At 41.5% G+C, this 26,607-nt stretch overlaps 1 protein-coding gene across 2 annotated transcripts in view; it reads left to right on the top strand.

Moving 5' to 3' along the window:
* LOC149281823 (disabled homolog 2-interacting protein-like) overlaps positions 1-26,607 on the top strand; it is a 147,363-nt gene that overhangs the window by 85,850 nt on the left and 34,906 nt on the right. For both annotated transcript variants that reach the window (XM_089498933.1, XM_089498934.1), the window contains exons 3-5: positions 21,540-21,693; positions 24,218-24,316; positions 24,624-25,178. In XM_089498933.1, coding sequence (XP_089355059.1) covers positions 21,540-21,693; positions 24,218-24,316; positions 24,624-25,178 — 808 coding nt within the window. The remainder of the gene's footprint in view (positions 1-21,539; positions 21,694-24,217; positions 24,317-24,623; positions 25,179-26,607) is intronic.

Here is a 26,607-nt window from a genome sequence, read left to right as displayed (position 1 = left end):
ATCAGAATACCCCAACGGTCATCCCTTCGTTAGCGTTTGGGATTGACGCATTCGCGCGCACGCATATATATACGCGCACACTCTCACGCAGCGTGTTGCCGAGGAGTTATGCTAACGCTGTATGTGACGGAGCGACAGGAAGCTCACAATCCGTTAGCTGCTACAATAACAGATGCGGAATCCACAATGCAACTTATTAACATATAAAATAAGGGCTCGGCGGCCTCACGAGACCATAAGCCAGGTGCGTGATACGGCCGGATCTCTATCCATCATCCTGCTCGCCAGCACACAACTCCGCACCGCATGGCGGCGAAGATACTTTAATGTGGAAATATCATTCAAACTCGTTGCTAAATCCACTGAAATTCTATCTCGGGCTTGCGATACATCTCGCGTTAACCCTTTCAGCACAAACCTTATTTCAAATCAACTATTTTAAGTGCATCTTTTGTACTTAACACGCAAAGCGTCCTCGCCGCAGCCTACGGAGAATAACCCGGAGAAAAGGGAAACGGATGGAGAGTAGACGTTTGCAAGGGTTAATTTACATTTTCACCATCTGGTGTTGGAAAGGGGGGGGGGGCTTATAGATCTTTAACCATAATGTACTGTCACACATCGACCATATGGTCCCTTTAATGCGGTGCGTAATCATCGTGCAGAACAGCGATGGTTACAATGTAATCATTAATAATACATGAAAAAAGGAACTACTCGGGGTTAAAGGGACATCATGCGCGAGTATAAAGACGCATGGCCACGGATATACTGCCCGCTGGCCTTTAAAGTGGCAGCTAAAGGGTTAAATGCATATGGCAAGAGGGGGGGGTTGCATTTGGAAGGGGACCATATGAACATTTAAAGGGACCACTCAGCATATGTATCAAGGTGGAGCGTCCCTTTAATGAATCCTCCTCCATGTGACCTTCACCGTTCTGTTTTATTACTATGAGCGAAGGCTCTATGCGAATTATTTTAATTAAGAACGCAGACGGCAACCGAAATCAATGGCTGGTGGGCCGGGCAGCATTTTGCTTCATTCCCTTGATTGTTATGTATCTTTGATTTCTGCTGATGGATGCAGTTGACGTTGTTCTTTTCAGATTTAATTAAAATAAAGGACACGTAAGAGGCCTGGGCTCCTTCCAAAACTGTTTGCCGTGTGTAGTGATGTCTTGTCAACGGTCTTGGATTTTTATGGCGTGTTTTATAGTAAAAAAAATAAAAATAAAAATAATATCTATATACTTAAAGGCTGCTAATTCGATTTATACCTGATTATATTATGCTTGCCATTTAAAAGGATGAGTCCCATGGAAAAATAATTCTATTCAGTGCTGTATACAGTAACATAACCCCCCAGCGCTGTATACAGTAATATAACCCCCCAGCGCTGTATACAGTAATATAACCCCCCAGCGCTGTATACAGTAATATAACCCCCCAGCGCTGTATACAGTAATATAACCTCCAGCGCTGTATACAGTAATATAACCCCCAGCGCTGTATACAGTAATATAACCCCCAGCGCTGTATACAGTAATATAACCCCCCAGCGCTGTATACAGTAATATAACCTCCAGCGCTGTATACAGTAATATAACCCCCAGCGCTGTATACAGTAATATAACCCCCAGCGCTGTATACAGTAATATAACCCCCCAGCGCTGTATACAGTAATATAATCCCCCAGCGCTGTATACAGTTATATAACCCCCCAGCGCTGTATACAGTAATATAACCCCCCAGCGCTGTATACAGTAATAACCCCCCAGCGCTGTATACAGTAATAACCCCCCAGCGCTGTATACAGTAATATAACACCCAGCGCCGTATACAGTAATATAACCCCCCCAGCGCTGTATACAGTAATATAACCCCCCAGTGCTGTATACAGTAATAACCCCCCAGCGCTGTATACAGTAATATAACCCCCCAGCGCTGTATACAGTAATAACCCCCCAGCGCTGTATACAGTAATATAACCCCCAGCACTGTATACAGTAATAACCCCCCAGCGCTGTATACAGTAATATAACCCCCCAGCGCTGTATACAGTAATAACCCCCCAGCGCTGTATACAGTAATATAATCCCCAGCGCCGTATACAGTAATATAACCCCCCCAGCGCTGTATACAGTAATATAACCCCCCAGCGCTGTATACAGTAATAACCCCCCAGCGCTGTATACAGTAATATAACCCCCAGAGCTGTATACAGTAATATACCCCCAGCGCTATATACAGTAATATAAACCCCCCAGCGCTGTATACAGTAATATAACCCCCAGCGCTGTATACAGTAATATAACCCCCCAGCCCTGTATACAGTAATATAACCCCCCAGCGCTGTATATAGTAATAACCCCCAGTGCTGTATACAGTAATAACCCCCCTGCGCTGTAAACAGTAATAACCCCCCAGCGCTGTATACAGTAATATAACCCCAGCGCTGTATACAGTAATATAACCCCCAGCGCTGTATACAGTAATATAACCCCCAGCGCTGTATATAGTAATAACCCCCAGTGCTGTATACAGTAATAAAAAAAAACCCCTCTGTATACAGTAATGTCGGTCGGTGACAAAAACTTGGTATTATCTCATTTTGTTCCCTTTATCTGCAGACCTGGAGCCGCCGTTGCTGTCAGTCATGTGATATTTAGGGCTCAATATTTCCAGCTCAAACACTACACTGAGCTGATGCTTTATGGCAATGCTAATGAAGTCCGTTCCTCCATAGACTTTCATTAGTCAGGGGGTTCCTGCTGGGCAATTAAGATTGAGCCATTCTGTTGTTAAGTTGAATAATTAGAATTTTCTCTCATTTTTCTTTTATAGTGTACATACATTTTATGTTGCTTTGGCTTTTACCATTATGACTTCTTAGATTAGCATCTGTAAAATTATTCCAGAAAAGCAAATTTAGGATTTGCCAGACTATAATCCTGTTTGATGGCCATTCATTCATTTTACTTTTAAAATTCAGCATGTTTAAGCATTCTACCATGGTTTATAAATGTTTAAAAATTGCTTTGTGTTCCCTAAAGTAATTTTGACAAGTCTGACAGCTATTGATTAAAAAACTTGGAATTATTCAGATTTCCTGATGACTTGGGGGATTAAACAAAAAACGTTTTTAAAAAATACGTATTTTGTTTTAATTTTTGAAGAAATGAGGCGTCAGACAGTAAAAATATATATTCCAGAGTCTTCCTTAAATCCGCCACAGCTGTGAAATTAAATTTAAATTAGATACTTGGGTTTGTGGATAAAAAGACCAAAAGCAACCTCTGTCATCGTGACTATATTTTCTAGAGCTCTTTAAAAGGGCCTTCCGAGCTTCAAAGAAAACCAGAAAAAGTTGCGTTCACAAAGTAAAAATCTGACAAGTGAAGCTTTTAATTTTTTTTATAGAAACTATTGAAGCGCTTGGCCCACCCCCTACGCTCTAGACTCGTGCAAGTGGGTCAAAAAAACTATTTTGTTCGTTTTGTTTTTCGTCTATTCGTTTTTGGACAATGATTTTTGTTTCCTGCCCTTTTGGATGGACAAAATTCGAAAAGCTTTTTCCATTTCGAAATCCGTTGCCTTCTCACACTCTCATTCTCTCTCACACTCCTTCCCCATCTCATTCATTCTCTCTCACACTCCTTCACCATCTCATTCACTCTCTCTCGATGTCTCCCTACTTTCTCCACCGACCCATTCTGTGTCCCTTTCTCCTTTTCCGCAGCTCCGATGTGACTTTAGTCACCGACGTTTGCACCGAGGAGGACACCTTGTAATTTGTTTGTAGGGAGCGATTCCTTCAGTGAGCAGCTGCTGCTTCATACCTTGTAAAAGTGTGTTTGGGGAAAAAATGTAAATAATTAACTAAAAGTTCAAAGGTTATAGATAGTGAATGTGGGAAAAATGTGTATCCAATGTATTCATATAATGGAAACTACATTTAGTGCAATAAATCATATTGCGGGCACTTTTAGTTAAAGAGACACTCCAGCAGTTGATAGCTGAGAGGTCCATTTACATTTTCGGGATGCCCTCCCTCTAAATTCATTGGGGGGGGATTCTACAGAATTCTCCCCATAAACATTTGCCCCTCTGCCATGCAGGAGATGTTTTCATCTCCTTACAGGTGATATACTTAATGCCAGACAGGAACACTGCTGGTGGGGGACTTGTGGGAGCACTTTCATGCCACCGATTGGCTGCTTCAAGCAGCCAATCAGTGGAAAGAATTATCAGGCAACAGAGGAGGAGATAAATTCACCTTTAAATTAAAGCTGCAGGTCTTGATAAAGACCGTCAAGAGGTCACCTTGAGACTTATAAGAGATATTATGTGTTTTAAGGAGAAACACTTAGTTTAACCCTTTAGGCCCTGCAGCATATATGGAGGTGGAAAGGTGAAAGCATCCCATTGAGGGGATTTAAACATGCATGGGATAGGCATATGGCTCCCGAATCTAAGACCGACGACTGATTAAGGCTTGAGTCTTTAAAGCAGGATTAATGGGCAGACTAGGTGGGCCGATTGGGGCCGATCTGTCAGCAGAGTCTATGTGTTTATGTTTCCTTATGAGAGATATTTACAAGCGCTCGAGGTCTTTATTCCTAATTTACATTTTCTTTGGCCCCACACCACTCCAGGGATGGCCCTGGGAGCTGGATATTGGGGGCCGGGAAAGTCAAGGCTTATGACTCCTATCTTGAGGAATTTAAGACACACTGGGATGTTACACGCGTGTTTCAGTACTATCATCATGTGCTGTTTCAGAGAAAGCTGACATGGAATCTCTAGTTCTCTTTGCCGCAGACCAGACCCTCGAAACTGAACACAATGTAACAGTGACCCAATTCCGCTCTAATAAACCTATTAATGACATTTGTGTCTCCGGGGCGGCTTCACCTTTAAATAAGACTCGGAATAATTTATGTCAATGTTTTCTGTGGATTGAATTATTCTCAGACTATAAACGATTAGGAATTCTGTCTGACATTTAGCAATTACTCCAAGCTCAGCGGTTTTGACCACCCAGCCGCCATAAATCGCCATATTAGACAATTTCTGTGCCTAGATACCATAGGACAGATTATGCGTTTGATTGTCTCTACGGCAACAGTCGGAAAATGCGTTATTCTGAGCCATGTGTATTGCGAATGGCCTATGTATGACACATTTAAGAGAATAAAACAACTATATATATATATATATAAAACATTACAAAGAAAAAAAAACCATGTTGATTAAACAACAGCCCTTTGGAATCTGTATTTCATACTTTGATTATTGACTTAATTTTGATTTAATTGGGTTTTTCCCACAAACAGAATGACTACAGTTCACAGGACCTTTGATGCCATCTGAAGCCCCTGCCCCAAATGGTTAAATATATAAGTAAAGTGGGTGGAGCCCAAGATCAGAGGGAATTGAGTGGACAGTGGATAGAGAGGGCGGATCTATTTGCGCCTCCTGGTCAGAGATCATAGGGAATTGCAGCATCCAGCTATTAACCCCTTCAACACCAGTAGTGTTCTTTTGAAGGCAATCTTGACCTTAAAGACCTCATGCTGGCAGGGAAAGCTTATGTATTAAGCGTTAAATTCCCTCACTGTATTACCCTCTACCACTTCTGCCAGGAAGCTGTTCCACTTATCTACCACCCTCCATCTAAGCCTTTTAGACCACAGCCTCATTTCCATCACACCCTCTCTCTCTCTCTTTTCGTTCAAGCGATACACGCTGTTGGTGCTAATAGGGTTAAATTCCAAACGCCCACAGCAAACCCCTAAACTTGCCGGGTGTTCTCTCTCTATGTTCTCTCCTTTTCGCATCACTATTTGCTTATTATACAGCGTATCAATCAATACAATACAATAGAGACAGGATATCAAATCTGGTTATGATCTTTTAGTAAATATCCAGCACTTTATTTTGATATCATCCCTTCCTATAGCTTTCCTCATGCTGAGAGCCAAACCAGCAGGCGAGAGGTTAAGCTGGCCATACATTTCATGTTTTTTTGTTTGGATTCTGGTCTCTTCTTGATATAGAAAGGAATGCAGAGAGATTCAGCTGTCTGTTGGAGGCATGTAAATATATTCTGCAGCACAAGTATGTCCCTAATATCCTGATTATACGCAGACGCAACCCCCACATCGCCATGTCTGCATAACTCGGGTACCAGGCTCCGGCATCGCGGGCGCAATTCCAAACACTCCCGTAAAGATAATATAGGACCGGCCCAGACAGTAAATACAAGAATCGGGTTTGAGTCATGTCCTGCACGGAGCATATTTTGGGATCCAGTCACCCTTTGCGCTATACATTTTAACCATTACCGTGCTGAAGCAAGCTCTAGGTGCTGAAAACAATAACCGATGTTTCCCTTCCTTGACTAGCAGTTAAACGGTTAAGTGATATCTTACTCTTTCCAGGGTGCTGAAATAGTTAAACAATGCTCCAGAAAGCCTCTGCTCTGGCATTCAAACGGCTAAACCGCGCACCGCTGACACCCGCCACCAAAAGGATTTAACCTTTTAACCCGTCGTACTGAAAGGGTTAAGCGGTGAAGTGTTCAGAGTGTTAAAAAGTGTATAATTTGCATACTCTGGCATGCAGAGAGTTAAATAGTTAATGGCTAACTCTTCTCCTGCCCACTAAGTCAGACTCTGCATTGGTCCAGATTTGTAACCCTTAGTCTTTCATGGGGTTAGAAGCTGCATTGCCCACTTCTTCCCATGTGGCCCCCACAGGGTTAACCGGCAGACATGCTCACTAATGAGAACGTAGGATGCAGCCCACTGTCGGTACGAAGCGTTACCTGCGCCCAGTGATACGTTAAATAAATATCATTTGGCATCTGTTCAGCCTCAGACATCGCTTTGACAAGTAAAATCAATTCACCCCAATCTAATACGGGCCACGCAGCGCCTCCATCATCTGTGACACCGGCACCTGCCACATCTCAGTTACATCATTATGGTCCAGAATTGGCCCAGAGTCTATACTGTTTCCTACGGTAACCTGGCCCCCATACTGACTGGTCCTAACGGGCAGGAGCCTTTTACACCCGCTTCCTGTGACGTGCCCCTTTTTTATTACTCAGTAGGTCGGGGGGGGGGGGGGTGTTAGGGGCTTGGATAGCAAAATGACTTCGTATCATCCTGCTGTGGAAACAATAGAATGGCTCAGTCTTATCATCCACCCAGACATTCTGACTAATGAAAGTCTATGGAGGAACGGACTTCATTAGCATCAGCTCAGTGTGGTGTTTTAGCAGGAAAGACGCCCAAAATATTACATGACTGACAACTATGATGGCCTGAAAGGGACCCCATCCCATGACATCATACAGACAGTGCTGATACAGTTTCTGTCTCTTTTTCCCAAGGAATGCGTCTCAGCTTCTGTCCGAGTCTGTGCGTCGGAACAATACATTTGGTCCAATATTTTACCGACTCTCGCTCTGGGATTTGCTGATTCAGACATACGAGCCGCGTAGCAGCCCTGCCTAGGGGCGTCAGTAACGTCATTAGATCATACCCATTACGCGAGATTCAGCTTTACGTGCTTCCCAAGTGCCCCTTTTAATTGGAACCTCTTTTTTTTTTTTAATTTACGCTTAAAAAGAATGTTTCATTTTTTTATTTATAAATAAAAATAGATAAAATATTTTGTTGTTTGTAGCAGATTTTATTGTTGTTTTTTTAATGTTTAATTATTAAATAAATTATTTTAAAGGCACATTAGCACTTTCATTGTCTCTCTACTCTCTAATATGTATATATATATTAAAGGACCATCCTTTAGTTTGGGGATTTATAAACTCAGAGAAGGGAACCAATTACTCAAATGTCCCCTCTGGCACTGAGATGGTTAATGCACCCTTGCATTGGTTTAAACTAATATTTAAACTAAAAAAGACCCCCTCCCCCCCCACACCAAAATTCAGCTGGAAGAGTCCTAGTAAGACCCCCTCGCACAGGTGTTTCCTCTCCAATACACAAAAAAGTAAAATGAAGAACTTTCTTAGTTAAATGTCCCTTCCTGCGCCCCCCCCCTTTTACTCCCCTGACCCAGTAATTAATTTAATGTTTGCTTGCAATTTTTCAAAGTGCGTTGAATGCCTTCAAAGTCAAACAAATCCGCAGCTGGATCAACAACCGCAGAAAGCTTCCGTCCAACAATGGAGTCCTTAGCAGTCAGGGCTGACCGATTTTATTTAATGTATTTATATGTAATTATTGTACATTATTGTTCACAACGGAAGAAGGCTAGTGAGGGTGGCACGAGAGAAAAATTTGCAATTTATTTATTGTATGTCATAGCTGCTCCTCATTTGACCTCATGGCAGTGTCAAAGTCAAATTAAAGCCTGATCTTTGAGGATTCCTACTTAGACTGGATCCTTTCTGTGCTCCTCTCTGTGCACTGGATTGTTGTTTATTACAGAGGAGAGCTTGTGACGATGGCAATAGGAGTTTGTTTATTGTATCTTTCATTGCAGTTCCACATTTGACCACCCGGCGGTGTCAAATTGAAGCCTGATCTTTGAGGATTCTTAATTAGACTGGATCCTTTCTGTGCTCCCTCTGTACATTCCTATTGGTTGGATTCTGCTGTGCTTTTTTTTCTTTTCTCGGTCAGCATGTACTAAACTATGGCTACTCCTGGTGTTTTTTGTGTTATCCCTTCTGGGCTGAAATATTCCAAACATCGCCTAATAATAAATATAATAAATTATAATAATAAACGATAATGGCAGTTACTGTGTGAAATGTAAATATAATATTCATGTTGGGTTTATTGAGGCGTTCCGTAGATTAACCAAAATAAATATTTCCTTTCTGGGACAGGTCTGAACCAGAAGGGGTCCTCGGTGAAAAAGTAACCATTAAGTATCCTGCTTCCTATATGAGTGTTTGAGGTTTTAAATTCAGTTTTTGGTTCTCTGGCTTGGAAAAAATATATTTTTTTATATAAAGCAATAAAAAGCATCAGATTAGTTAATTGAAGTCTGCGGGATTTGTAAATCACTGGGTGAAAATGACTTTTATTAGCACGCAGCGCTTTCCTGCTTAACCACAAAGACACAATGTTACCTCCGCTGTGCAGTATATTGGGAACGCTGAGACGCTCGCGATCGGAGCTCCATAACATTAAAACAAACGGCGTGCACAGAAATAATGTAACATTGTCCCAGAACATGCCCGGATTGGCCCGACTTCCCGGGACAAAGTTCTAACCTGCTTCTCATCTCATTCTTTTGTCCTTGGCTTGGTTTTCAAGAACAAAATGCGCTCTGATTACCAACAGTTCTTTTTTTTTTGTGTGAAAATTCCACAGTTGTAAAAACGGGATATTTGTCAAGTCACAGTTTGTGAAGGTTTCCAATGGCATTGTCTACTTAATATGTATCCAAGTGTTAATCGTGTGGTTGGGTATACAGTCGATGGAGCTGGTTGGCTGTTAATTAAGATTTGGTAACTTCTATTGATCTGTATTTAGTAAGATTCTGTAATCGTGGAGCTATAGTTACGTGTCTGTGTCAAGGTCTTCTTCTCGGTGTCTGCCACCACTCCGACGTTCTTCCTAAAGTTCCTGGCGTCCAGAATAAATCAGCTCTCTTCTTTCTTCCCGGAAATGCTTTCTCGAACCCTGTCTGTACGCACCAATTATCCCATGAGTCTACATTTATTCCAGATTGTGCCGCTTAATAACCGTCATGCTCTTAGAACAATGTCACTCAAAAAACAGGTCTCCAATTTAGCCGATCAATCCGATTAGACAATTAGACGGCAATAGAACAGACCATTTGTCATCACTGCGTGTTTGCTTTTAGACGCTTACCGCCACAAAACATTGACAGAAATTGAAATTTAGATTGTTTTCAGAAGCCATGAAATATCTTTTTTTTTTCTTGCTGTATTTAAGCATCAGGGCAAAGATTCATAAAATCCATTCTTAAGCTCCACCAGCTCGATTTAACATAGACGCCAACGCGTACATTTTATTTTAGTTTTTTGTAAAAGGAAAGCAGATTTTTTTTTGTTCCCGTCACTTTTTGCCCTACATTACAATATCACCCTCTTATAACTGGTCCAGGTGGGGACCAATGGGGAGAATTGTATCTGAATGGGGTACTCATCATCTGTCTTCACCTGACCAGATAAAACAATTCCAAATGATTTGGGGCGATTGCTCAAACAATCTCCTCCACCATTCCACTCCTGATTCTGGATAGTGTCATACTGCAACGAATTAGCCGGGATGTTATTTTTATGTAGGGGCGTCTTGTTGGGAAATCCAGCGTTGGCCTCCATGAAAGAATTAGGAGCCCACTCTACAATCCTTTGTTCCTCCATCGCTCGTGGTAAAGAATATCCCCATCTGCTTTCAACTCTAAGCACTCTTGAAACAATCCAAAATATCATCCTCCCCCAAAGACACAATGGCAGTACCCAGTTGTCCAAGCCAATAACTGTCAACCACAGAAGGTGGTGGAGCTAACATCTGCCGTATGACCTCTCGAGAACCCTTTTTCTTTATAAGCTCTGTATATGTATTTTTTTCATATCGTTCTTCCTTATTCGATAACAGCTAAGATGCGCACAAGCGGCTATTTTTTTTTTTTGTAAATAATGTCCAATCCATTAGCCGTAAAACAAGATCATTCAGATTAAACAAATCAACTGGAGGACTCTCTACGATTGTTTGTCCTTTCAGGATTCATAGCTTCTGAATCTCTAAGTATTGATTCCCTTCCATGATGTTCTTCTGTTCAGGAAGAAGAGGACAATTTTTACTTTATTTAATAGATATATTTACTTTGTTGTCTGTACCTCTGTTTGATTTAAGACACTCAAAGCCTAATTTGCGGTCTCGCTGCTCAGTCATGTAACATGACATCTCCAGATCTCCAGATGAGATATTTCTGTCTTCGTGGAGAGAGATAATTTTTTCCCTGTGTATTTCGGTGTTTAAAAAGATTATTCTCTTAGAATTTTATCATTTTTTTTACAAGTAGAAAAACTTTGCGCAGAATAAATATAACAGTAAATCTATAATTATCATCCCAAATGTCTCTATTTAGTTTGGTCTGTCCTTCTTTTCTCTCCTGACCTGTTGTCCTTCTTTCCTCTCCTGACCTGTTGTCCTTCATTCCTCTCCTCACCTTTTGTCCTTCTTTCCTCTCCTGACCTGTTGTCCTTCTTTCCTCTCCTGACCTGTTGTCCTTCTTTCCTCTCCTGATCTGTTGTCCTTCTTCTTCTCTCTCCTCACCTTTTGTCCTTCTTTCCTCTCTTCACCTTTTGTCCTTCTTTCCTCTCCTCACCTTTTGTCCTTCTTTCCTCTCCTCACCTGTTCTTCTTTTCCAGACGCTCAGAATATTTGGTGGACATGAGTTTATCACATGAATAAATCTCGATGTTTGATTAGAAATCTATAGGGATTATCTGTATCCATGCCTGGATCCGCTATTTATTTATTTATGAAATAAAACCACTTTTTTATTCGAAATGTTGGGATTATTTATTAAAGTCAAGCATAAAGGTATAGGGTTACTCACTAAAAAGGGAAAAAGTCATGGATTTAGGCGAGTTTGTTGGGGAAGCCTGTGACACATATATGAAGAACTTCGACATTATTGTCTTTGAACTATGGCATGAAAAAATAATAATTTTACCTTCTCTAATCTCCATTAAATTTTGTAAAAAAAGATATATTCCCCCCATGTTTTATATATACAGTACTAGGCTACATGAGATCCATAAAAAAAGAAAAAAATATATATTTTAAGCAAATTTTTACTTATTATGGAAATGATCTCCAAATCCCCAAAATGATAGAGTTGAGAGGTTTGGTTACATGACCACAGGTCACCTGTGCACAAGTAGGAAGTTTATTATAAAAGAGATAATTCTGAGAAGCCCTGAGATTACTCATAAAGAGTTACGCGGTACGATACAATGTTTAATTCTTAACAAATTACAGTTTTATTGTGCAATTACTACTGCAATAAAATCCCGTTCTCTAAATCCTTGCGGTAGACTGGAGGAATTTATTCAGTTCCCCCCCCCAACAGAATCACAGCTGTGTCCTGAAGGAAATCTACATAAATGTTTTGTCATTCAGAATGGACGGTCTATTTAAATACAGTTACATGTAAGTCTTTTAGTGAGGGGCCGTAACGTCTGCCCAGTTGTCTTCCTTGGTAAATTGCCAGACACTGTCCTTTAATGGAAAAGGTTATTAGGAGATTCAGACGTGGAATGTGTATTTATAACTCCGCTGCTCTAAAAATGTCAACGCTCAGCTGAATCTTCTTCTAAATGCCGGATGAATATAAATGATATTGCATACCTCCTAAGTGTCTTGTTTTATTCGGCTGCCCCTCTTTCCTCTCCCCTGTCCCTCTTTCCTCTCCTCTGTACCTCTTTCCTCTCTTCTGCCCCCCTTTCCTCTCCTCTGTCCCTCTTTCCTCTCTTCTGCCCCTCTTTCCTCTCCTCTGCCCCCTCTTTCCTCTCCTCTGTCCATCTTTCCTCTCTTCTGACCCTCTTTCCTCTCCTCTGTCCCTCTTTCCTCTGTCGCTCTTTCCTCTCTTCTGCCCTTCTTTCCTCTCCTCTGCCCCTCTTTTCTAGAAGCTCACGTAGGATTGTGTAGGCTTAGATAAGCGTCTTAATTTCCATAGGGCAAGAGGGGCTCCACGCATGAAGGACACTGCCTTGCAGCAACCATCGACCATCTCTAGTTGGATTAAAGGGAAAGATAGGGATCACCTTCAACTATAACCCTTGCCAGGTTATCCCTAAAAGGAACCGGGTTGTCTTGGTGTGACCGTGCTAAAAAACACATTTGGTTAGTTTAGCAATAGCTGCCATGTTTCCTGTGGCTGCCCTCGAGCGACTCACCCCACCCTGCTTTCCATTGCTCAGAAATATAATCATTTTTTTTTGCAAATATTCTATTTTATGGGACTTTTTTTATTATCTGCAGAGGAGAATGAATTAAATGTTCAGATACCTTTAATCCAGAATATATTGCTTCTAGATATAAAATAAATGTAGAGCATGCTAGTTCCCTAAAAGTAATCTCCTCAGCCCATCGTACACAGAGCTCCGTTAAGTTGGAAAGGAACGCCGGATATTTCTAGGTAAATAATATTCACATTTGTCATACAGCATTCTGCAAAGATTACAATATGATAACAAAAAGCTATACACAAGCAACGTGTTCTCGGTCCCTGGGATGATCTCCGTTATTCAACAAAGCCCTAATTATAATTCTATGGCCACACAATCAAATAAACAAAGGTTAATTTGGTTGTCTACACGTGGATCAATACATCTCCTTTTTGTGTTTTGATGGAATGTAGAACAAAGCAAGAATTCAGTGAATACCATTGAAAAAATACCTATCTGAGGAATAAATATTGGGGGTCCCGTCACACTATATGGCCATATATTGGTTATCCCGCCACTACGTCAATGTACCCTAAGTTTGGCGAGTCCGATCTAATGTTTCACGGCTATATTGCTCACCAATGAGCTGAATCAGTGGGACTGCACCTTAAGCCAAAAGAGGCTCTCAAGTCATTTAAAACCTTCTCTGGACCCCATTAATGAGGCTCCTGTGGTTTTTTCAGAACCTGCACAGCAAAAGAAATTGATGGAACCTAGGTCGTTAGAATTGTATCTCCCACAGGGCAACAAAAGGAACAGTTGTCCATCGCCAAACTAACAGTAGGAATTGAGAAGAAAATGTGTCGAGGCAGGGAGTGTAGGAAGCTCTCAAATCTTTTTCCGAGTTGGAGTTCTCTTGATCTTCAGCTCACTTCAGCACACAGTCCACAGGAAAACCATTTTTAATGAGAGCACGATGCGTAAAGTGCTGGAAGAAGTGGATAAAGTGGTGGAAAATGGACACTAAAGGGCCACCATGTGGCGATCATGTTACAGACAATGAGGTTCTATTTATTATCATTAAAACATTAAAACAGAATTTTGTTATGATAATGATAAGGAATATGAAGACTTATGAAGCACTATAAAGGTTCCTCGGAGCCCCTGGTTGTATACAGTAAGGACCGGTGGTTATGGTTATGGTAGACCATCTGAACTGGACCTCTGTAGGAACCTTCTGGCCCCCAGAGAGGACCACTGGGCCTTGACTTATCACCTCATCGCTGCGGTGAAACAATGTAGCAGCTTGATGTCACTTTTCACATGCAGGAACTGATTTCATCAGCCGGAATATTTCTCAAGGAAAGAGGAGCATTATGAAGTGGTGAATTAGGTTATGAATTCTAATAACTAGGGATTGCTTTTGCGTTATATTCCAAGATTCCATTAAAAGGACATAATCCATCTTGTTTAACTGCTAAATTAAATCCAAATTGCTTTGTCAGCTCAGTAACAAAGCTATTCATTTACGCCCATCTTGTGATATTTTATACGTTCCGATCACGTTACAGACAATGAGGTTCTGGAACATGGTTTTAAAGGACAATCGCATTGTATATTTTACTTGTTAACCATTCGAGAGTGGACCTCCTTGGATGGGTGAAGATGCCACCGGGCTCTGAACAGGCTGCCAGACCTTGTCCTAATGCTTAGAACTTAATTTGCAATATAGGAGCAGCAGTCAGCATGGATGACCTTCTAATGCCCCTGGCTTGACCAACCTACATGGCTAGAGGTCCTAAACAGTAGCCTTGTAGGCAATCCTTCCATAAAAAGTGGACGGCTTCCAATCCTAGTTAGCAAGTTGCCTTTTCTTAAAATAGACCGTACGAGTACCTCTAGAGACGTGAAGTCAGAAAGCAGACAAGATTTCAAATCCCAGCATAATCCATCCTCGCTGTTTCTACATCTCTGAATACAGATGCAGCAAAGCAAGGAGAGGGCCTTTTATTCTCGAGAAGAATCCCCGAAAACCAGGCAAATTGGGGATTATGAACAGAATCATTTAGAGATGATACGATGGCAGGGGGAGGATTATGAGCACGGGCGGGGGGCTCCAGGCACAAGGACCCCTCTTCCAATATACGGCATTAATGCATATCAGACAGCCGATACATCTATCCATTAATTTATTTTAATTTAAGGATCCTTTCTGTGCTCTTCTCCCCCCCCCCCCCTGTAAAGGTAGGGATAGTTAAGCCGGGTGCCACCACTTTCCCAACGCTTGGATGTAAACTAAGAAAAAAATGCACAAAAGAATGAATTCCTTGATCTATACAATTTAATAAAACATCTGCTCTGTACGACTCCCAAGCGACACGTCGATCATCCGGCTCCGTTTCCTAGACTATAACGTGGCATCAGACACGAGGCAGACGCTCCGTGTGAAAATACAACTCAGATGAAGTTCTTTTTATAGCAAACTCCTGGGGATCGGGTTGCGTCGATCCATTTCTAGATCCCATTTAAATAGAAGAATATTTTACCCTATTTTGAGGTCAATTATAATTTTTCACCAATGCCCTCCTGCTCTTAAAGGGGAACAGGGAATCTTCTTTTGTGTTCAGGCGCCTCGTTTATCGAATTGCCACCGTCCGCACAACCCTCGCTACATTGGGTTATTGTTTGACCTAACACAGCTTCTTGCCCCAAACCTACTAAAGGTGCACAAGATAGGCAGATATGAGTGTATTAGCCTCTACCGCTTCTGCTGGGAGTCTCTTCCACTTACCTACCACCCTCTCAGTAAAGTAAAACATCCCTAGGAGTGGAAAGGGTGTTGTTTAACCCAAGGAGTTCTTCACACCATAAGGACGTAGGAGAAAAGAATCTCATCCGCTAGGCTGGTGCCTTCAGACAGGTCGCCTGAATCCCTGAGCTATTCAGTATGGAGGACAGGCTCGCCATTCACCCAGGCAGAGAGCAAATAGCTTTTTCCACTTATCTGACTTGGCCGGCACCCGATTCTTATCTTATTTAAATTCCGTCCACGGCCTCCCGCTATTGAATCGCGAGCGTTTCTGAAGTCCCTAAAAGCTTTTTTGTCGCTACCGTATAAAACACAAGTCCGCTTAATTAAAATATGTCGGAGGCGTTCTGCGAGATGACCCGCTGTGTAAAGTTTCGGGAAATGACATGGCTTATCTCTGACGTGTCGGCTGCTCGATAGAAAGCGTGTGCGCGCGTGTGCGTGTGCGTGTCTCCGACATTTGGAGACTAAATACCGAAGCAACCTTTAGATTAAGCTCAAGGGAAGAAGCGGCGAATGCATGACGGATTGCGGGGAGCGGTCTAATAATGCCAAAAATGCCTTAATTACCCAGATCGGCCCCATTCGGCCCATGTAGTCTGCTGCAAGACTCAAAACATAATCAGTCGTTGGTCTCGTCTTAGATTCAGGAGCCGTATGTCTATCCCATGCATGTATAATACCCTCACTGTATCACCCTCTACCACTTCTGCTGGGAGGCTGTTCCACTTATCTACTCCTTTGAAATAAACTTCCCTCCTGTACTTTGTTAAATCCCTTTATGAATTTTAATGTTTCTCTCCCATCCCTTCTCTCTCTCTCTCTCTCTCTCAAAGCCGGACCTATTGAGATCCTCTTAGTCTTTCCTGGTCATTTTTATCCTGCAAACCATTCATCATTTTAGTTGCCCCGATATAAGCAAAAAATGTTTCCTCCAGCTCCTCTGTGTCAGCGAAGAGACGTTTAACGATCACATAGTGAGCTCGATTTCCACGGCGTGTTTCTCTCCGGTGCGGAAATGCATTGATTGTAACGACGCGGTTTGTCTGCCCGGCTACAGAGCGTCCAATAAGAACCGCTTGCCGTTAGGTAAGGTAATAGCGGGATTACATCGCGGGCTCTGCCGGTGCCGTCTACGGAAAATGTCGTGACGGAGACGGGAAAAAGCTTTATGATCTGAGCTTAGACGTCGTGCAAGAGTGACATCTGCAGATAATTGTCCCTGAAAATGGCATCGCTCGACGCGCTTCCTCTCTGCCAGCAGCTTCTGCTGAGTAGGTGTCGGCAATTAAATATTAGGCGTTTTTATTTCCAATGCTTTAGAAATAAATATAACCCACGAGAGGCGGTTTAGAGCTCTACCGGGAACACTGGGAATCGGGCAGTCCGGCCGCCGTGGACTTTGTCCTTCGTGGTGGTCGGGCGACTGGGATTTTTAGCTCCAAGCAGAGAGGAGACTAAGAGCCGCCTTTGTCTTCCGGTCTCTAGAGGGTTAATTTTTAACTTTTTACGCACTGAGGATAAAGCATCCGATGCACCAGGTTAAGTCCTTGTTGACTTTGTTGAGGATACGGTCCTGATGATGGAAGTCCATGTCATAAAGGACCCTGGACGGGTGAACCGGTAGTCCTACCGGAAGGACTTCACCTTCTGAATATACTTAGTAACAAACATAGAATCATAAACTGTATCTGTGGTTCCTGCTGTAAAGACTCAATCCTCAATCAGTCGCTGGTCTCATCTTAGATTCAGGATTGACACGCTATCTAACACACTAAGAGTCTGTTATTCTCATTACACATTTCTAATGGCTTCCCATCTCCATGCAAGACAAGAAAACTTATAAAAAGTGGTCTCTTTGGGTCAGAAGGCAGAAATCTCATATACAAATATTCTATATCTCCGAAGATGTTTCCCCAAAACTCGTAACCTGTGCTTTTTCTGCTTTGGCATGTGTTGAAAGCATGTGTTGAAATGTTTATAAAGAAGAAACGTTTTTAGATTCTCTGGGTCTTTTTTTAGAATACAGGGTTAACCCTTTAAATGACAATTCACTGTGCTCTCCTCAATGTGTTCAAATTTTAAGAGAAATATTTATAGAATATAATAGATATCTAGATCATAGATTTTGTTAAAGTACATATAGAGAAGATAAATATTTGTTTATAATATATTTATATTAATATATTATATTAATATAATATATTAATATAACATAATAATATAATATATTTCAATTAATATATTATTTAATAAAGTACATATAGAGAAGATAAATATTTGTTTATAATATATTTATATTAATATATATTATATTAATATAATATATTAATATAACATAATAATATAATATATTTCAATTAATATATTATTTAATAAATATCAATAAATAATATTTAATATATTTATTTAATAATATTAATGAATAAATAATTTTTATAATATATTTATATTAATATATATTATATTAATATTATATAATAATATTATATCATAATATAATATATTTAAATTATTATATATCTTCTCTATATCTACATTTAAAAAATCTATGAATATTTAGATATCATAAAATAGCTTCTTTAAAATATTTCTCTTAAGCCTTTGAACACCATTGAGGAGAGCGCCGTGAATATAATATATTTCCTAATTTTTTGCCCCCTAAGACCCTAGAAGAAGCAACCAAGCCGGTTGACATTGTATAGGGGACCAAAACTTCCATATCTCACGTTATCATTTAATAGCGCATACAAATGATCTCATATGTGTGTTAATAGAGTCTAAGAGCCGCAGCGCATCGTAACACATGGGTGAGCAGGGCCAGCGCTGGTAAACCGTGGCCACTAAGGTCGCCCGTTTTATATATTAAGAAGATTAAGTGCGATTAAATTATACTAAACCCAGCGTCCCGGGTAGAAAGAGCAGTGGGGCACAGCAAGAATGTGGACAGAATAGTATAATTTTCTTAATAGATCCACCAAAGAGATTTGTTTTTTTAAATCCGGTTTAAAAAAAATATATTTTCATTAATTTACTTTATAATCCATCGCTAGGCAATTTCGTTTTCCATATAGGAAGTTATTTTTAGCTCCGGTGTTATTGAAAAATAATGTCGTTTATATAGTACAAACGAAATAGTCGCGAAATATAGAAAAAATGATTGGATTCCGTGATACTACAGAGACCCGCGTGCGTTTGTATTTCTCATGGAATCGTTTAAAGTACCTTACGGATAAAGCTTAAGTACAAAAAAAAAAATAAAAAAAAAATACCCTTATATAAATGGATTGCGAGAAGTGCGCTTAAAACGTACCGGGAATTTATTCTGTTTATGGGATTATTTGCGGGATCTGGGAAGAAATGTCTCTCCCGAGAGGTTTCTCTTCCGAGAGAGACGCGGATTTGTAAATTATTTTTGTTTTAAGTACGTTTTTGAAGGCACGGGCTCATAAGGAGAGGTGTCCAGACGTAGTATATGTTTTGGAGGCAACCAAGATGTATTTAACCCCTTAATGACGATGCTCAAAATGCATTGTTTTCAATGGGTTTAGGGACCGCCCATTGTCCTTAAGGGGTTAAGAGGCTTTAAATGTGTAATATAGATCATTTTTAATACGGTCTTACATAGTGGGTGATCGCTTACCCAAGGAGGAACGCCATCAAAGGCTGTAGAACTATCAGAACAATCATCGTCCTGCCCTGAAGTCCTCTCCCTTCTCCTCCCATCCTTACAAAGGCTGCCTGAACCAATCAACAACAATCAGTAACTTAACAACGTGGGAGAGATAACTTGATGAGACGGAATCCTGAGAACAGGATATTCTGTTCTCCTTGCTGCTCTTTTAGTAAAAGCTCCTATACATAAGGTGGGCTTCTAAAACATTTATCGCGTGTCTGGATCATAGCTTTATTTGGTGAGCTAAAGGGGAAAACGTAGGATTTGGGCAAAGTGATAGATCTGCTTTAAAGGAAATTTTACAGAATATGCATAGCTGGGAACTGTCCCGGTTTTGCCCCAGAGTCTCCCGGTGAAGCTCTCCTTTTCCGGTTCTCCGAGTCACCGTGCCGTGTCTCCAGGTTGCGGAAGCAGACTTTAGACACGCCTACTCTCCGCCCTATTCCCGTCTCTCTCCCATACAGATTTAAGTTAACTGGAGTTAGCCCCGCCCTTATAGATGGCTAGCCCCCCCCCCCCCCCCCCCGGTGCCAGGAAGTCCCCAGAAAAAGTTAAGGAATAAATTATGGGAATATTACGGAAATTATAATATGGACTAGAATTCGGCGCATTCCTGGAAGCACGTTAATATATATGACATTTAATATGTCAAAGCATCATTATTTGGATGTGGACCTTATACCCTTATACCCCCCCCCCCCCCCCGGGAGACGGAAACTGTGCAGTCAAACCTTCCTTTAAAACAATTCATATTCAGGAAACATTTCACATCATTTTTATAGTTTAATACGTTATATTTCCGCTGTACCAGCCGGAATTTGTGTTTATTCCGCCCTCGGAGACCCGAAGCATCATTTTTAAAGGTTAATGACCTATTGGAAGGTTGGATTGCGATAATACATTGTAAAATATATAATACTTTAGGGCATAGTGTGTATATTCTGGGACGACATGCGCAGCCCGGTTCAGCGATTGGTTCGAGGCAGTAAATATTTTTACTAAATGACGTTCCATGATATACAACAACAGAAATTGAGGCTTTTGTGTTGAGAGGAAAGGTCAGAGTAATTTACAGCGGTTTTCCAAAATTATTTCTCTGAAGCTGTGTATGTTCTCGAGCAGCGAACAAAGTGCTACCTGAAACTGGATTATTTTGTCTCTGCTGCTAACAATTCCATTTATTGCTTTTCTTGCTGCAGTTTAACCATACTTGGGTTTGCCCCGGAGTCTCAGGGTTTTTGCCCCAATCTCAGGGTCTCGGGGGGAGGTAGATTCTCAGAGTTACAGAGTCTGAAGCTGACTCCTTCCTATCCTACGCCGCTCTGATCATATATAAGATGGACAATTTGTGGTTTTGCGACCAATATGTCATGGTTGATAGCCCTGCTTGAAAGCAGGTGACTGAATTTAAAGATATTAGAGCCTCGGTATTAGAGCCTCACCACATAGAATATTGACAACATGCTATTAAAGGGTTAATATGCCAGGGTGTCACTGGGTCGGCTCATTTAGAAGGTTCCGAAGTATGAATATCACAGCTGAAATCCCTGCTTGAATGCAGGTGATTTCATTCAGAATATCCTTACCTCCTGAAAACTCAAGTAAAAATCATTTGGTGCCCACCGTTAGCAGGTCTTTATTGGTAATGGACCATTAAAGGGTTAATACGTGAAAATCGTGGGCTTAACTCATTTTCTAAAGCATACAATAGTAAACGGAGTCATTTTTATATAAATACATCCCAAATATCAAGGCGGAGAATTCCCCATTCCATCAAAATAATGGAATTCTAAAAGCAGGATTTAACCCTTGGTGTTGTTGGATTGTCTATGTTGACTTAATTACGTTGAATCGGTCACATGCCTCTGATCAAAAGAACAGACTAGACGTTCCAGTTCATTCTATTTTTCTTGCTCGTCCCATTGTTCCATCGTATTGTTTATATGAAGACGCGATCCGGTCGACTCAGAAGACAGGGCTTATGCATTTACAAGGAGGAGGTGTGCAAGGCTTGTAATTATCTCCCGAGTCCATTGATGTGGTTCATGGTGTTGTTAGCAAAGAGATTTACAACAGTCTGATGCAATTTTATAGACAAAGTAAAGAGCGCGGATTACATTGTCCTCCTGCTTTGTGTTTTTCGACAGGTCCCACCTAATGCCCAGATTGAAAGAATCGAGATCCCACGAATCTCTGTTAAGCCCCAGCGCTGCCGCCGACGCTCTTGATCTCAGCATGGAGGAAGAAGTAGTCATCAAACCCGTTCACAGCAGCATCCTTGGTCAGGATTATTGTTTTGAGGTAAGCCGATTGGTCTTTCTCTAAGGTTGCCGTGTCAGCAGGGTTTCCTTAACATCACAAAAGCCAAGAAGGTTGGATATGTCTTAGAAAGGGTGCTTGGTTATTGCCACATGAGCTTAGGGTGGGTTGATTGATTTAAAGAAGAACCTAGGAGGAACAATTTATGTAGGTTGAGGAACATTATTTTGAATTCGTTTGAATTACATCCATCTGCCACAAAAAGGATTCCATTCCACATGCGAAACAACAGCTGATCCTGTATGGAGGAACGTGATTAATGAAAGTCTATGGAGGAAAGGACTTCATTAGCATTGCCATAAAGCATCAGCTCAGTGTGGTGTTTGAGCCAGGAAAGTCACACAAAATATCACATGACTGACAGCAACAGCGGCTCCAGGGGTGCAGATAAAGGGAGTTTATTGGAACAAAATTAGATAAACCAGGTTTTTCTCAATGCCGACCGACGTTACTGTATACAGGGCTGGGAGTTATTACCGTATACAGCGCTGGAGGGTTATTACTGTATACAGCGGTGGGAGTTATTACTATATACAATGGTTGGGGGGGTTGTTGCTGTCTACAGCACTGGGGGTTATTACTGTATACAGTGCTGGCAGTTATTACTGTATATAACGCTTGGGGTTGCTGCTGTATACAGTGCTGTGGGTTATTATTGCTGTATAGAGAGCTGGGGGTTGTTACTGTATACAAGGCTGGGTGGTATAACTGTAAACAGAGCTGGAGGGCTATTACTGTCTACAGCGCTGGGAGTTATTACTGTATTACTCTATACACAGCTGGGGAGGTTGTTACTGTATACAGCACTGGGGGTTATTACCAGGGCCGGCCCAAGGAAAAATGCCGCCTGGGGCGGATTTTAAAATGCCACCCCCCCCTTATCTACCCTTCCTCTCCCTCCGTCCCTGCTGCCCCCCCCCATTTCTACCCTTCCTCTCCCTCCCTATTATCTACCCCCCCCCCCCTTGTACTTACCTTTCAGCAGTCCTGCGGCGAGTCTCCCTGTTCGGTCTCGGTGCCGGCTATGAGGAAGTCTTCCGGCACTCAGCATTACAAACCGGCACCGAGACCGAACAGGGAGACTCGCTGCAGAGGAGAGAGAGAGGGGCGCCGAGCGGGTACTGACAGCTTGGTGAGCGAAAACCACTCGGCGCCCCTCTCTCTCTCTTTCGCTTTAAAAAAAAAAAAAAAGGGGGGGGGCTTGGGGCGGCAAAGTGCCGCCCCTTCAAAAGTGCCGCCTGGAGCGGCTGCCCCATTCGGCTCCATTGTCAAAGAGAGAAATATTTTTCCCCATAAGACCCCTCTTCCATTTTTTACTATAACGTATTGTAATTTGGAACTTTCAGCTCCCACTATTAGCTCTCTCTCTATATATTTGCTCTTTTGTGAATATATTTACTACCTCTGCAAGGTCCGAACCACAATGGTCGAGGATTACAATACTGTAGAGCATCACACCGTCACAAAAACCGGAACTGGCAAAACAGCATGGAAAGTAGCTAGATAAATAATATGCATTTTGACTTACTTTCACCCAACATGCACGATATCGACATGACCGAACTTGTCATTTCTTTGAGTAAAAAACATTGAGCAGACAGAACGCTAGAGATTTTCAATATCCACCAAGAAAATCACGTAGCTTTTGCTCATCTTTTTACAATTTTGTCGTTTCTCTGTTCGAGGTGGAGAAACGCTCTCTCTCCAGTCTCTCTCCGATGTAAATTTGGCAGGTTGTACGGTAGTTGATGGCATTGCAATCTGCCTGGCACGTGTGCCCAGGAGACTAAGCATGGCAGACAGCCAAGCACCAGCATACAAGTAATGATCAAAACAGCGGGCATCCGGCCCCGTTCTATATAGCATAGCCTCTGAGAATTAAGGATGGGTGGCAGGGACGGGCACGCCAGGGGTGCCAAATCCCGACAGCGGCCGATCTCCTGATACAAAAATCTTTTCAACAACACCACTTGCATACTATTGTTCATCCGTATATCCTTCTCAAATGCCCAGTTATGAGCCTCATTCCTATCAGAGGTTCCTGCAGTTTAACCGGGCTCGGGAAATCTTATCTAATTTGCTTTGCTGAGCAAAAAAGAAACGTTTGGCCAAAAATTCTGCGGTTAAAGGAACATTGTATCCATGAACTAATCATGCTGAAACACGTTACATCTTGCAGTTGCTTCCATTGCTATAGGATATATCCCTGCTTAGTTTGCACAGTCAACCTCCTAAATCCCTGTGACCCCTTTCCTCCCCTGCCCCCCCTCTTTCCTCCTCTGCCCACCCCTCTTTCCTTCCCTGCCCCCCCTCTCTCCTCCTCTGATTCCCCTTTCCTCCCCTGATGCCCCTCTTTTCTCGTAGCTCGGAATGTTTGCTGGGTATGAGGGTATCGCAGGGTTCTACAGCCCTAAAAGCCTCTCAGAGTTAGCATAATAACCCCGAAAGCTCTGTGCATGCGTAAGAAGCATACACTAATATTTAATTGCATTCCGGTTTCTTGTAGGTAACGGCTTCCTCCGGGAGTAAATGTTTTTCGTGTCGTTCTTCAGCCGAGAGAGATAAGTGGATGGAAAACTTGAGGCGCGCAGTTCACCCAAATAAGGTAGAGTTTTGGGGGCATTTTTGGAGGGGTAGGCTCCGCTCATACCTGGGGTATGTTGGGGTTCTACATGGTGACTCCGGGGATCCGAGTTAATTAGCGGGTAATTAAAGAAGACCCCAGATGTGTGTGACTCCACTCACCCAAGCTCCACCCAATCATCTCACCTTACCTACCTGTTGTGGTAGCTCCGCCCCTGCACATGTTAGCCCCTCCTCCTCAACCCAAGAAAATATTTTGCAATAGTACCTTTTTGTTTTACGTGTTTTTCTTAAAAAAACTATTTTTATTTTATTTTTTTGCTTTTTAGGACAATAGCAGGAGAGTGGAGAACATGCTCAAACTATGGATTATTGAGGCCAAGGATCTGCCAGCCAAAAAGAAATACTTGTGTGAATTATGTCTAGACGATGTACTTTATGCACGAACTACTTGCAAAATGAAAACCGATAATGTGTTTTGGGGGGAACACTTCGAATTTAATAACCTTCCTTCGTTGAAAAGCATCACCGTCCATTTATATAAGGAGACAGACAAAAAGAAAAAGAAAGACAAGAACAATTATATGGGACTGGTGAATATCCCCATTGGAGCGGTGACGGGGAGGCAGTTTGTGGAGAAATGGTACCCCGTCGTATCTCCGAACCCGAGCAAAGGCAAATCTTCCGGCCCCATGATACGCATTAAAACGCGCTACCAGAGCATCAGCATACTTCCTATGGAGCTGTACAAAGAATTTGCGGAGTACATCACCAATAACTATATGGTGCTCTGCTCAACGCTCGAAGGAGTCCTTAGCGTCAAGAATAAAGAAGAAATGGCGTCCGCACTGGTTCACATTTTACAAAGCACTGGAAAGGCCAAGGTAAGCACTGAAATGTATCTAGCTCAGTCTGCGAAAACAATGACCACAGAGAACAGGAAGTGGGTAACAACTTCCTGTTTTGGGTGGCAGTAGAATTCTACAGCGGTCTTCATCATGGGAAATGAAGGTTCATTTGAATTAAGTTGAAAGTATATGCTTCTGGTGGAGTTGAATATCAAATCAGACAAGATGTCCTTTAAAATGGTATGAAAAGGTCATAAGCAGCACGAGCACCAAAAAGTTGCCCTTCTATCTCTAAAATTTTTAATAGCAAAAATATATATATTTTTTAATTTACATTAACAATAATTCTGTTATCACAATTCCATAGTGTGGAGGACTGTCTGCGTATTATGTACGCACTTCATAGCGCTGAAATCCTTTTTGACAGCAGATGTCTGGCCAAACTACCATTAACGATCATATATCAACCCAAACTGTATGTAAACATCAGTGTTTTAATTACAAGCTTCCGCGAGTCCTATCGGTTTCTCCCACACCCCTGTTTTGACACAATTTCTTGGCAAGGCTGGAATAATTTGTGGATTGTATATCTGGTGTTGAGCGTTAAGCTGGCAGTCGGCTCCCAACCCTCATTCGATTTTGCCTCTCTGCCAATTTTAGCGGGCCAGAACGTAGCATATTTTGTCCGTCTAATTAATTTTTGGGAATGAACCCTCATTCTAGTGGCATGGAGTCTGATTCTAGAATCCTCCTATCTGCCCCTTGGTGGTTTCTCCATAAAACTAGTAGAAATGTTGAACATTTCTACTGAACACCTTCTCTATGACTTATGAAAGGTCAACATTCGGTGACCCTTTCCTTTGGTGGTAGACGTCTTTTTACGGTAAAAACATTTTTAAAAAAATATTTTCTCATTGTGATATTTAGAAAGGGTCTGAAGTTTAAGTTACATTGAAATATTGATATAATATTATAGTATTCCTTTTGATTCCAAGCTCTGATTTCAGAAAGAATCCATATTTTACGGTTCAGTACCCAAATGATCCACAACGCTCAACTTCTGCCCACTCGAGCACCGCGAATGAGCATAACAAAGATTAGATACATTTTCAGAACTTTGCGTTTTTATTGAATTAATCTGCAAACATCTGTCGGATGGTTTTCTTTTTTAATGCCAACCTGGATAGGGCTATAATTTGGAAGCTGCGTGGCATCATCATTCAGCCTGGCATTTGCATAATACCTGCTAAGCCTGAATATTTTAGCCACCCGCATTAGGGCAAATAAATTAAACCTTCAACCAGAAAGCCAATTTTCTTCTGCCTCTGTTAAAAAAATGTAGGCATGTCATAGATTTCTTTTACACCATGAAAGTCTTTTTCCCCAAAATAATAATTTTAATTGTTTCAAAAAAAATTACTAATCGGTGTATTTATTATTATTTTAACTTTATTTAATAAAGTTT

This window comes from Sceloporus occidentalis, unplaced genomic scaffold, assembly GCF_023333645.1.
Source record: "Sceloporus occidentalis isolate IW3139 unplaced genomic scaffold, rSceOcc1.0.p SCAF_127, whole genome shotgun sequence".
NCBI lineage: Eukaryota > Metazoa > Chordata > Lepidosauria > Squamata > Phrynosomatidae > Sceloporus > Sceloporus occidentalis.
The sequence above is the reverse complement of the archived record's forward strand: the minus strand, read 5'-3'. Positions and strand labels throughout refer to the sequence as shown.